The sequence below is a fragment of the Dendrobates tinctorius genome, unplaced genomic scaffold, assembly GCF_039654945.1.
Source record: "Dendrobates tinctorius isolate UK_male_01 unplaced genomic scaffold, ASM3965494v1 ptg000011l, whole genome shotgun sequence".
In the NCBI taxonomy this organism is placed as follows: domain Eukaryota; kingdom Metazoa; phylum Chordata; class Amphibia; order Anura; family Dendrobatidae; genus Dendrobates; species Dendrobates tinctorius.
In genome coordinates, this window is record NW_027361679.1 from 77,558,631 (window position 1) to 77,572,714 (window position 14,084).

The following is a 14,084-nucleotide window of genomic DNA, read 5'->3' on the forward strand; positions in this document are numbered from 1 at the left end:
TAGGGTGTGTGCACACGCTGTGGAATGCTCTGAGGACCTGTCCGCGCGGATTTAGTAAAATCCGCAGGTCAGAAGACCTGCGGTTTATCTGCGGATTAGTCCTGCGGTTTATCCTCTCTACAATGGAGCAGATGGCAAACCGCAGCGGAATCCGCATAAAGAATTGACATGTCAATTCTTTCTGCCGATTTGAATCCGCACGGAAAATTCTGCAGCATCGGCACTGCGGTTTTCATTTTGCATAGAAAATAAAGGTTCTGTACAACACAGCAGAAACTGCTGCAGATCCGCAAGGCCAAATCCGCTGCGGATCCGCAGCAGAATCCGAAGCGTGTGCACACCCCCTTAGGCTACGTGCACACGTAGCGGAACTCTCACGGAAGTTACCGCGAGAATTTCATTCCGCGGGAAAATCGCATTTTAAATTCCCGCGATTTTCCCACAGAAAAACTAGCGATTTGCAAGCATAATTAGCTTGCAAAATGCTAGCGTTTTCCAAGCAATCTGGAGCATTACTTGGAGAACTGATTGACAGGTTGCCTATGCGGCATCAGTAGCAAAAAATAAAATGTAAAAAATAGAACTAAAATAAAAAATATTGTTATTCTCACCTTCCGGCGTCCCGCACAGCCTTCCAGCCTCTCTCCACGCTCCCGGTCACAGTAATCCTTTGCGCGAATGACCGCGAGACGTCACGCTCCCGCGAGATCTCGACGTCATCGCGGTCATTCTCACAAAGGATTACTGGGACCGGGCGCTTGGAGCGAGGCGGGAAGGCTGCGCGGGACGCCGGAAGGTGAGAATAACAATATTTTTTAACTCTATTTTTTACAGGGATATGGTACCCACAGCCCGGAGGACAGTCTCCTCTCCTCCGGACCGTGGGTACCATCCGCAAATGTTCTGGTTACTTTTCGCATGGTGGGCACAGCCACATGCGGGAAGTAAGCGGAACAATGCAATCCTATGGGTGCAGGATCACCGCGATTCCGCTAAATTAATAGTATGCTGCGTTTTTTACCGCGAAGCGATTCCGCCATGGAAAAAAAATGCAGCATTAGCACAGCATTGCAGAATCCCATAGGATTGCATGGGATGCTTATTCTTCGCGTTTTCGCAGCAAAATCACGGGTTTAAAAACCCGCGACGTGTGAACTCAGCCTTAGGGTCTGTGCACACATTGCGGATCTGCAGATTTGGCCCTGCGGATCCGCCTCAGTTTTCCAAGGGATGTACAGTATCATGTTATCCTATGGAAAACAAAAAAAACGCTGTGCACATGCTGCAGAAGTTTCTGCTCGGAAACGCAGAGGTTTATTTTCCACAGCGTGTCAATTCTTTGTGCCGAATCCGCAGCATTTTTACACCCATTCCATTATAGGAATCCGCAGGTGTAAAAACGCAGGCCAAATCCGCAGGTAAAACGCAGGCATTTTGACCAGCGGATTCTGCAGATTCCGCGCGGAAAAATCCGTACACTAATCCGCGACATGTGCACATACCCTTAGTGTATTCATTAGATTAATTTTTTTTTTTTTAAAGGGAATCTGTCACCAGGTTTGTCACATATGAGATAAGATCACCACCTTTCCGCCCTAATATACAGCATTCTAATATGCCCCTAATCCAGCCTGCAAGACAAGAAAAACAGCTTTTATTACACTCACCTAAGGGGTGTCCAGTCTGGTGCCTCCCTTCTTCTTGCGATGCCGTCCTCCTTCTGTGCTTCGTGTGGATGACGTTTCCTACATCATCCATACAGTGTCCTTGGCATCGCGCTCCTTCGAGCAGGGCAGGGAAGTACGCCTGTGAAGGATCGCAATGCCAGGGACATACTGTGGATGACGTAGGATAAGTCATCCACATGAAGCATAGGAAGAGGACGCCATCGCAAGAAGAAGGGAGGCACCAGACAGCGACACCCATCTGACCCAATCACCCCGTAGGAGAGTATAATAAAAGGAGTTTTTCTTTTGTTCCAGGCCGGAATGGAGGCATACATACAGCATATTAGAGTGCTGCATATTCAGGGCAGAAAGGTGCTGTCTTTACCTCATATGGGACAAACCTGGTGACAGGTTCTTTTTAAAGTTCTAAAACACGAGCCCTTGTATGGCTATGTTGATATATACAAAGTTATAGATTGGGACAGAGCGAGCAGAAAAACAAGATTGAATTAAAAAAAAAAAAAACTGGCAACTGCAGCAAGGATAGGCTGCATTCACATGCAGTGGTTTTCAACCACATCAGTCCTTTTCAGCTGCCGTCTTTCCACTGTTTAACTGCACAATTAGCTTATCTTACAGGGAAACGGCTGTTTCACCTGCAAAACCAAGTAGCCATTACATTCGGCCATGTGGTTTTGCAGGTGAAAGACATTTCAGAGTAAAGGCCCTGTCTCACATAGCGAGATCGTTAGCGAGATCGCTGAAACGTCACAGATCTTGTGACGCAACAGCGACCTCGCCAGTGATCTCGTTACATGTGACACATAGCGGTGACCGCCCCCCCCCCCCCCCCTCCGATGGATATCTCTGATCGTGCTCAAATGTCCTGGACCATTTTTTGATCGCTGGTGTCCCGCTGGCCAGCATTAATTTTTGTTTGACGTCGACGAGCGACCTCGTTGGCGACTCAGAACTCAGGGACGCAGGGGGAGTCATCAGAATAGCTGCTGTGTGACAAGATCCCAACAACCGCCGAGGTCGTTATACGGATCGCCGGATCGTTGCTGCGTCTTTGAGTAGATGTGCCTGTTTGACAGCTTACTAGCGACGTACCAGAGATCCTTACCAGGTCGTATCGTTGTCGGGATTGCTGGTGCGTCGCGTAGTGTAACGGTACCCTTAGGGTATGAGCAACATTGCGGATTTGGCTGCGGATCCACAGCAGTTTTTCATGTGGTGTACAGTACCATGTTATCCTATGGAAAACCAAACCCGCTTTGCAAATGCAGCAGAAAATTCCGAGCAGAAACGCAGTGGTTTATTTTCCGCAGCATGTCAATTCTTTGTGCGGATTCCGGAGCCATAAGCATCAACATTAACAGAAATAAACACTTGAAATAGATCACTGTTTGTAATGACTGTAGTATATGAGGTTCACTTTTTGTATTGAAAAACTGAAATAGATTAACTTTTTGATGATATTCGAATTTAGCGAGAAGCACCTGTCATACGAGAGCAGTCTGATGTATATCACAGAGAGAAGGGAGAAGATGGAGGAATTAAAGGGAATCTGTCACCACATTTGACCTATCTAAACTATTAATATGGCCATACAGGTTATAGACTCCTGACAGTCCTGTGTGTCTCATATCAGCTGTGTTGTTGTGGATAAATCACTTTATATAAATGACCTCTTCCAGGTTCTGGGGTGGATGGGTGCCTGGAGATAACTATGCCTCCAGAGCTTATTTTAAATATAAGGGGGAGTTGCCAGTGTAATGTAGCATTGTTACCACTGTTACCAGAGTGATGTGTAATGGCCGCTCTCTGCTCTCCTGATAACTGACATCTTGCTGGTTCCTCTCAGCTTCTAGATCACAGGCAGATAATGAGTAATATTGTTGTAATACAGCAGAGCTAAGAGGAAAGCAAAAAATGTGTTTGCAAGAAAAACAAATTTAATTTTTCCTGTTCGGTGTTGGTTACTTGTCTCACACTGGGACGACCACCTTCATGTAAAACAAGCTCTGGAGGCAGAGTTATCCTCCAGACACTATCAGCCTGGAAGAGGTCACTTATGCAAAGTGATAAAAGATGACGTCTCAGCAAGACACAGCTCATAGGAGGCATACAGGGAGGATTGTTTTCAGCAGTGTAAAACCTGTATGACCATATTAATAGTTTAGATGGGAATAGGTAAGCACATTTGATCTTTTAAGATCTGTCTTCTCTGCACCTGTGAGGCGATTCTCTCATGCAAGACAAAATCAGATCACAGCAAGAGGACACTTGGCTCAAACTGAGCCAATAAGTGCTTCACCCGATAGGGGGTGAATAACCCCTTTGTAATAAAACGATAAAAGAACTTTCAAACAGTGAAATTACTGTAAGACAATTTTGTAAACAAAATATTTAAAGTGTAATATTCAGCTATCTTTTTTCCTTTGTGATGAGTTTCTGAGAAGCAGAATGACAACTAGCTATTATCACCAACAAGCTGAGTAATCAAATGACTTTGTGTACCAAAGGCCACCTCTAACATTTTAAGGCCACAGGTAAGTTACCCCCACCTTGGTAGAGATTCTGGCATGTCCATAGTTTGCACCGATAAGCACACGCGATTCAGAGGTAAGCTGGCTGCAATATCCTAACGCGTAAGGGGTTTTTTCCCCAGTGATGACCACTGAGGACAGGGTGGATTTGGTTGTGTAAAAGGCCATAGGGTCCATTTGCTGAGAACCCATAAACATGTTTGGAGCAAGATTCAGCACCCCAAGACATTGCACTCAGCTTCATAAGCTCCTATGGGGAATAAGGGTGTGTTGGGAAAGGACCCCCCCCCGGGGAACTTTGTAGATAAACCCCGCTAACCATACAGTGGCATTTAATAGTTTGGGCACCCCTGGTACTGTGAGCAGTTAAGGAAGATGAAATGATCTCTAGAAGGCCTAAAGTTTAAGATGCCACATTTCATATATAGCTTTTTGCGTAAAATACAAATATCACATTTTACGTTTTAAAAATTACAAAAAGAAAATTGGACCAATGCAAAGGGTTGGTCACCATGCACCCCCTTTTGCAAATATCACAGCTTGTAAACACTTTTTGCAGCCAGCCAAGAGTCTTTCAATTCTTGTTTGAAGGATTTTCTTCAGTTCTTCCTTGGAAAATTCTTCCAGTTCTGTGAGATTCCTGGGTCGTCTTGCATGCACTGCTATTTTGAGGTCTAGACACAGATTTTCAATGGATCCACCGAGTACGACTGGGACACATGGTATCAAATATTACCTGTAAATATACTCGCCATGTATCCACATGGATTTATAATGCCTATCATCAACTTCATAAAGTATCAACAGCAACAAAAAGATGATCAAAAGGCAGCTTTTACCAATATTATAGAAACATTTTTATTAGAAAAACATATTTATTAAAATAATTACATGTCACCAAATGAAGGGACAAGGGGAATTAGATATACACATGTATAGTGCGATAACGCACATAGAATATAGTTCACACTGTGTGTCTACTAATTAGATAACCATCCCAAAAATGGTCACTAACTATCAAAAATAAATAATCCTCAGGTGGCAAGAAATAGTAGTCATATTGCCATATCATACAAATAATTACACCAGAATTAACCCCTGAGGTTATATATTACAGCAGCACATAATATATAGAGACCAAATTTCAGATGACCATTCCTACTTTTCATCCTCCACTACATTTGCCATAATGGCCGCTGTAAGCAAAGGACACTGCCCAATAGGTAATACTGAGTACAGGTGGGTGATACATTAAAGGAGACCACACATCCTGACGATCCACATGTTAAACCACCCTTAGATCTACCATAATGACGGCTTCTCAAGGGGCAGGTCCGAAACGCGCGTCGGGGCGGACGTGCTATCCAGGCACTGAAGCACCTCCTGACAATCAACCACCGGTAACTATTACATATTGGGCTTTGTCCCCTATTCTTATAGCGGTCATTATGGAATTTCTTACCACCTGAGGATTATTTATTTTTGATAGTTAGCGACCATTTTTGGGATGGTTATCTAATTAGTAGACACAGTGTGAACTATATTCTATGGGCTGGATGTGTGCGTCATTTTCTTGTGTTTAATCGCACTATACATGTGTATAGTATTCCTCTTGTCCCTTCATTTGGCGATATGTAATTATTTTAATAAATATGTTTTTCTAATAAAAAATTTTCTATAATATTGGTAAAAGCTGCCTTTTGATCATCTTTTTGTTGCTGTTAAGATTTTCAATGAAGTTCATATCAGAGGCCTGTGAGGACCATTGTAAATCCTTCAGCCTGTGCCTTTTGTGGTAGTCTGGATTTTGACGTGTGTTTAGGATCATTATCCATCTGTAGAAGCAATGTTCTTTTCAATTTTTTTACAGAATGTGTTATGTTTGCATCAAGAATTTGTTTATATTTCATTGACTCTTATTCATTCTACCCATGAAATGTTCCCTCGTGCCTTTGGCTGAAACAATCCCAAAGCATTATTGATCAACCCCCATGCTTAACCCCTTAACTCCCGGGCCATTTTCAGTTTTCGTTTTTGCTCCCCTTCTTCCCAGAGCCATAACTTTATTTTTCGGTCAATATGGCCATGTGAGGGCTTGTTTTTTGCGGGGCAAGTTCTACTTTTGAAAGACACCATTGGTTTGAACATATAATGTTCTGGAAAACGGGAAAAAAACTGCAATTCCACAGTTGTTTTTTCACCATGTTCACTTATTGATAAAACTGACCGGTCATTATGATTCTCCTGGTCATTACGAGTTCACAGACACCAAACATGTCTAGGTTCTTTTTTTATTTAAGTGGTGGAAAAAAAATTCAAGTTCAGTTGTAGATACAATGTTTTGATCGACCGTTATTGCATTGTAGTGGTGACCATGAAAACGTAGTTGTGGCGTTTATTTTTTTCTCGTTACGCCACTTAGCGATCAGGCTAATTCTTTTTGTACATTGAATGGGTGATTCTGAACGCGGTGATACCGAATGTGTATATTTTAGCTTTTTTATTGTTTTATTTTGAATGGGGAAACATTGATTAACCCCTTCACCCCCAAGGGTGGTTTGCACGTTCATGACCGGGCCAATTTTTACAATTCTGACCACTGTAACTTTATGAGGTCATAACTCTGGAACGCTTCCATGGTTCCCGGTGATTCTGACATTGTTTTCTCGTGACATATTGTACTTCATGTTAGTGGTAAAATTTCATTCAAATAACTTGCGTTGATTTGTGAGAAAAACGGAAATTTGGAGAAAATTTCGCAATTTTCCAACTTTGAATTTTTATGCCCTTAAATCACAGAGATAAAGCACACAAAACTTGATAACTAACATTTCCCACATGTTTACTTTACATCAGCACAATTTTGGAACCAAAATTTTTTTTTGTTAGGAAGTTATAAGGGTTAAAAGTTGACCAGCGATTTTTCATTTTTACAACACCATTTTATTTTTAGGACCACATCACATTTGAGGTCACTTTGAGGGGTCTATATGATAGAAAATACCCAAAAGTGACACCATTCTAAAAACTGCACCCCTTAAGGTGCTCAAAACCACATTCAAGAAGTTTATTAACCCTTTAGGTGCGTCACAGGAATTTTTTTGAATATTTAAAAAAAAAAAATGAACATCTAACTTTTTTTCACAAAAAAAATACTTCAGGTTCAATTTTTTTATTTTACCAAGGGTAACAGGAGAAATTGGACTGCAAAAGTTATTGTGCAATTTGTCCTGAGTACGCTGATACCTGATATGTGGGGGGGGGGAACGACTGTTTCGGCGCATGGCAGAGCTCAGAATGGAAGGAGCGTCGTTTGACTTTTTCAATGCAAAATTGTCTGGAATTCAGATCGGACGCCATGTCACGTTTGGAGAGTCACTGATGTACCCAAACAGTGGAAACCCCCTACAAGTGATCCCATTTTGGAAACTAGACCCCCAAGGAACTTATCTAGATATGTGGTGAGAACTTTGAACCCACAAGGGCTTTACAGAAGTTTATAACGTACAGCGGTACAATTAAAAAAATCATTTTTTCCACAAAAATGATCTTTTCACCCCAATTTTTATTATCCCAAGGGTAACAGGACCCTAAAAGTTATTGTGCAATTTGTCGTGAGTACGCTGATACCCCACATGTGGGGGTAAACCACTATTTGGGCGCATTGCAGAGCTCGGAAGGGAAGCAGCGCCATTTGACGTTTTTGGCTGGAATTGAGATCGGACATCATGTCGCGATTGGAAAACCCCTGATGTACCTAAACAGTGGAAACCCCCCACAAATGACACCATTTTGTAAACTAGACCCCCCCCAATGAACTTATCTAGATGTGTGATGAGCACTTTGAACCCCCCAGTGCTTCACAGAAGTTTATAACGCCCGGGCGTGAAAATAAAAAATTCGTATTTTTTCCACAAACATGATATTTTAGTCACCATTTTTTTATTTTCCCAAGGGTACCAGGAGAAATTGGACCCCAAAAGTTGTTGTCCAATTTGTCCTGAGTATGCTGATACCCCATATGTGGGAGAAAACTACTGTATGGACACACGTCGGGGCTCGGAAGGGAAGTAGTGACGTTTTGGAATGCAGACTTTGATGGAATGGTCTGCGGGTGTCATGTTGCCTTTGGAGAGCCCCTAATGTACCTAAACAGTGGAAACCCCCACAAATGACACCATTTTGGAAACGAGACCCCCTAAGCAACTTATCCAGATGTGTGGTGAGCACTTTGAACCCCCAAGGGCTTCACAGAAGTTTATAACGCTCGGGCGTGAAAATAAAAAAATCATTTTTTTTCCACAAAAATGATATTTTTGCCCCCAATTTTTTATTTTCCTAAGGGTAACAGGAAAAATTGGACCCCAAAAATTGTTTTGCAATTTGACCTGAGTAGGCTGATACCCTACATGTGGGGGTAAAACACTGTTTGGGCGCATGGCAGAGCTTGGAAGGGAAGGAGCACCATTTGACTTTTTCAACTCAGAATTGGCTGGAATTGAGATCAGACGCCATGTTGCATTTGGAGAGCCCCTGATGTGCCCAAACAGTGGAAACCCCCAATTCTAACTCCAACCCGAACCCCAACACACCCCTAACCCTAATCTCAGCCCTAACCCTAGCCCTAACCCTAATGGAAAAATGGAAATACATACATTTTTTTTATTGTATTATTTTTCCCTAACTAAGGGGATGATAACGGGGGGTTTGATTTACTATTTATGGTGGTTTTTATGTTTGGCGGCTGTCACACGCTAAAAGACGCTTTTTATTGTAAAAATAGTTTTTGCATCACCACATATTGAGAGCTCTAATTTTTCCGTATTTTGACCCACCGAGTCATGTGAGGTCTTATTTTTTGCGGGACGAGTTGACGTTTTTATTGGCACCATTTTCGGGCACGTGACATTTTTGATCGCTTTTTATTCCGATTTTTGGGACGCAGAATGAACAAAAACCAGAGTTTCATGAATTTCTTTTGGGGGGGTGCGTTTACACCGTTCCGTGTGCGATAAAATTGATAAAGCGGTTTTATTCTTCGGGTCAGTACGGTTACAGCGATACCTCATTTAGGTGTTTTTTTATGTTTTGTCGGTTTTATGCAATGAAAACTATTTTATATAAAAAATAATTATTTTTGCATCGCTTTATTCTGCGAGCTATAACTTTTTTATTTTTTTGCGGATGATGCTGTGTGGCGGCTCGTTTTCTGCGGGACAAGATGACGTTTTCAGCGGTACCATGGACATTTATATGCGTCTTTTTGATCGCGCGTTATTACACTTTGTTTGGCGGTATGATAAATCATTTTTTGCTTTGTTTTTTATTTTTATTTTTTTAAGGGGTTCGCTAAAGGGGTTAACTAATGGGACAGTTTTATAGGGCGGGTCGTTACGGACGCGGCGATACCTAATGTGTACTTTTATTGTTTTTTTTTATTTTTTCTGAAAAATGGATTTATTTGGGGGAATTTTTTTTTTTTTTTCTAAATTATTTGGCGATTTTTTTTAATTTATTTTAACACTTTTTTTTTTTTTTTTTTTTTTACTTTATTAAATAGTCCCAGGTGGGACATCACTGTCCTGTAACAGATCGCTGATCTGTCACATCACAGATCACTGTGACAGATCAGCAATCTGTCACAGGCACTGCAGAAGGCTTCCTCATGCCTGCGCTTTGCAGGCACTGAGGAAGCCAGCTTCCTGCAGGCCCCCGTCGCCATCTTGGATTCGGGGGCCTGCAGGAAAGGAGCCCCCGGCAGCAGCGCTGCACATTGCGCTGCCGTGGGGGGCTCAGGGAAGCACGGAGGGAGCCCCCTCCCTGCCGATGCTTCCCTTTAACTCCCGGAACACTGCGATCATGTTTGATCGCGGTGTGCAAGGGGTTAACGTGTCGGTGACCGCCCCTGACACATTGTGCCGGGTCACCTGGCCGCGATCAGCGGCGCTCACCACGTGGGCGCCGCTGATCGCGGTAGACGTACTATCCCGTCCATGGGCATAGGGGCCCGGGTCCCAGGGACGGGATAGTACGTCGGATGTCAGGAAGGGGTTAAAAACTTTTTTTTTTTTTTACATGCTTAAATAAGTCTCCATGGGAGACTAGAAGCTGCAGTACTTTGATTGCCTCTGCTACACAAAGGCGATGATCAGATCGCCCGTGTGTAGCAGAAATGCTCACCTGCTATGAGCGCCAACCATGGGGCGGCACTCATAGCAATCTGCCAATGACAACCCATTGGTGACCCGCAATCACGTGACGTGGGTCACTGATGGGCAGAGCCAGTGATGTGCTTTCTGTAAGTGCAAGTTAAATGCAGCTGTCAGATTGACAGCGGCATTTAAGTAGTTAACAGCCGAGGGTAAATTGCGATTCCATCAGTGGCTGTTGGATCAGCGGCACGTACTGGGAATAGTGTAGGCTCCAGGGGAAATAAGACATGTGCGTATCCTTACGGCGCATGTCGGAAAAGGGTTAATGGTTGTCGAGATGTTGTTATTTTCCTGAAACTCTGTGCCTTTTTTTCTCCACACATACCTTTGATAATTCTGGCCAAAGAGGTCTATTTTAACATCATCAGTCCACAGTACTTGTTTCCATCAGGCTTGTTTTGATGTTCTTTTGCATACTTCTGAAGCTAAATTTTATGGTGAGGACACAGGAGAGGTTTTCTTCTGATGACTCAACCATGAAGGTCATATTTGTGCAGGTGTGTATGAACAGTAGAACAATGGGCAACAACTCTCCAGAGTCTGCAAAATTTTTCTGAAGGTGTTTCACAGCCAAGTGGGTGTTTTCATTTGCCTCTCTAGCAATCCTACAAACAGCTCTCACTGAGATTTTGCTTGGTTTTCCACTGTTTTTGTTAACTGCTATTTTTTAATTACATTTCGAACTGAGGAAACAGCAACCATTATCAGAGTGCTAGACAGCTGCATAGAAGACCCCATGGCTGCTGTTTTTTGGCACAAGGGTTTAGGGGGCTGGGTTTTTATAAAGCTAGGAAATTTGCATCACCTGGCCTTTCCTAACGATAACAGAGAACAAGCCAAACTTTTCTGAGGACACATTTTCAAGGGTCTCCAAACTTTTGCATCAGCCCATTTTAATTTTTAAGATTAAAATAATTTTTTTTTACCTAAAATACAAAGGAAAGGTATCATATTTAACTTCAGGCCTTTTAGAGATAAACTCATTTTCAGCTTGCTTAAAAAGCTTACTTTAACACTGATGGCCTATCCTTAGGATAGGTCAAAGTCTAATCAGCCGTGTTATGGCATTCCTTGCCGATCAGCCGCTATTGGTGGTGGCATACACAAGTACTTACTTGCGGAGCTGTATATCTACTTGCTGCCAGGGCTTGTACTGCACATCCTCCACTAATTTTATTGTAGGCAGATGTGTTGCACCCTGTGGCGGCCACTGCAAACAGACAACCAGCTCTGTACGTACCTACGGCCGTTGGCTGCCAATAACAGCTGATTGAGCGGGGAAGTCAGGCCCCAGCTGGTCAGACTTTGAGGACCTATCCTAAGCATAGGCCATCAATGTAAAAGTAATGGACAACCTCTAACTGTTCACAATAACAGTTATTTTGACCAGAGGTGCCCTAACTTTTACATGCCATTGTATGCTTATGGCATTTCACATAAAAACACTACACGACTACAGACGAGGTCCCCATGGTGCAATCACACAGTGTTGCGGCAGCGGGCGAGGGCCCCCAAGCAGGGACGGGACGGCGGGCGAGGGCCCCCACGCAGAGACGGGACTACAGATAAGAACCCCATACAGGTTGAGGGCCCCCACGCAGGGACGGGACTGCAGGCGAGGACCCCCACGCAGGGACGGGACTGCAGGCGAGGACCCCCACGCAGGGACGGGACTGCAGGCGAGGACCCCCACGCAGGGACGGGACTGCAGGCGAGGACCCCCACGCAGGGACGGGACTGCAGGCGAGGACCCCCACGCAGGGACGGGACTGCAGGCGAGGACCCCCACGCAGGGACGGGACTGCAGGCGAGGACCCCCACGCAGGGACGGGACTGCAGGCGAGGACCCCCACGCAGGGACGGGACTGCAGGCGAGGACCCCCACGCAGGGACGGGACTGCCGGCGAGGACCCCCACGCAGGGACGGGACTGCCGGCGAGGACCCCCACGCAGGGACGGGACTGCCGGCGAGGACCCCCACGCAGGGACGGGACTGCAGGCGAGGACCCCCACGCAGGGACGGGACTGCAGGCGAGGACCCCCACGCAGGGACGGGACTGCAGGCGAGGACCCCCACGCAGGGACGGGACTGCAGGCGAGGACCCCCACGCAGGGAAGGGACTGCAGGCGAGGACCCCCACGCAGGGAAGGGACTGCCGGCGAGGACCCCCACGCAGGGACGGGACTGCTAACAGCGCTCCCCGCCATGTGAATGCAGCGGCCGGCCCTCACCTTCTCGCACAGGGTGCGCACTTGGCTCTCGTTCAGTTGCTTGCAGTCGTTCAGCTGCTCGATCCACTGGTCCAGCTCCTTCGTGAATGTCTTGTCCTCCATGTCCTGCAGCTCCCCGAGCGCCCCCGGGACACACACAATACGACACACTCAGCCCCGCTCCTGGCACATACACTCACGTCACAGCTATGGCGGTAAACCCGGGCTGGCTGTCGTCTCAGAAGAGGAGGCCGCTGCACCGCTGCGTCGTTCTAGCTCTCCTCCGTCTCATTCAATCTCGCCCTCACCCCCACAGCCGGGAGCGAGCACCGAGGAGGGGGCTGTGAACGGTTCCGCGCACGAAGACGTCAAACGGAATGAGGGGAGGGATGGGGGCGGCGTGCGCGTTCATGAGCTCTGGCTGGTAAACATCAGGAGACGTACAGCGACCGGGAACGCGCCCGCTCTTCTCATTACAGCAGAGGAAGGGGAGTCGCGCTTTACGTACGCCGTTGCCAGGCAGTGTTGTTGACGTATGCGCACTGGGAAGCAGACTGTTGAGTGGTTTTTTTTTAAGGCGTACTTTATTGACAACAGAACAGGTGTCAGAGAAGGCACAGTGTCAGGCCTAGTAATAATTAGTGTGATTCGCTAAGGACAAGATTTTTTTTGGCAAGAATCGCTGTGAAAAAAAGTGCCATTTTAGAACATTGCTGCAAAAAATGAGTTTTTTTGTGGTTGGGAAACAACTGAAGTGTACCTACAAATGTAGGCACGTCATATACAGGACATGGTAATATTGCAGTTCCTAATTGTTACATACTTCACAACATTGCAAGCTAGGAAATGGACATCCTGAGACATACAGCAGACCTGTCAGGGATAACGGGCAGGAGGGTCATGCAAAGCTCACCACTGTGTGACACAACACCGGGGAGATCACACAGATCTCACCGCTGTCACCACTGTGTGACACAACACCATGAAGATCACACAGATCTCACCGCTGTCACCACTGTGTGACACAACACCAGGAAGATCACACAGATCTCACCGCTGTCACCACTGTGTGACACAACATGGGGGAGATCACACAGATCTCACCGCTGTCACCACTGTGTGACACAACACCGGGGAGATCACACAGATCTCACCGCTGTCACCACTGTGTGACACAACACCATGAAGATCACACAGATCTCACCGCTGTCACCACTGTGTGACACAACACCAGGAAGATCACACAGATCTCACCGATGTCAACAATGTGTGACACAACATGGGGGAGATCACACAGATCTCACCGCTGTCACCACTGTGTGACACAACACCATGAAGATCACACAGATCTCACCGCTGTCACCACTGTGTGACACAACACCCGGAAGATCACACAGATCTCACCGCTGTCACCACTGTGTGACACAACACCGGGAAGATCA

General features: G+C 45.5%; 1 protein-coding gene across 1 annotated transcript in view; it reads right to left on the minus strand.

The window, feature by feature from the left end:
- Positions 1–13,176, minus strand: part of PPP2CB (protein phosphatase 2 catalytic subunit beta) — a 46,489-nt gene extending 33,313 nt beyond the window's left edge. The window contains exon 1 of the mRNA XM_073543487.1: positions 12,664–13,176. Coding sequence (XP_073399588.1) covers positions 12,664–12,765 — 102 coding nt within the window. The 5' untranslated portion in view covers positions 12,766–13,176. The remainder of the gene's footprint in view (positions 1–12,663) is intronic.
- Positions 13,177–14,084: the final 908 nt, after the last annotated feature.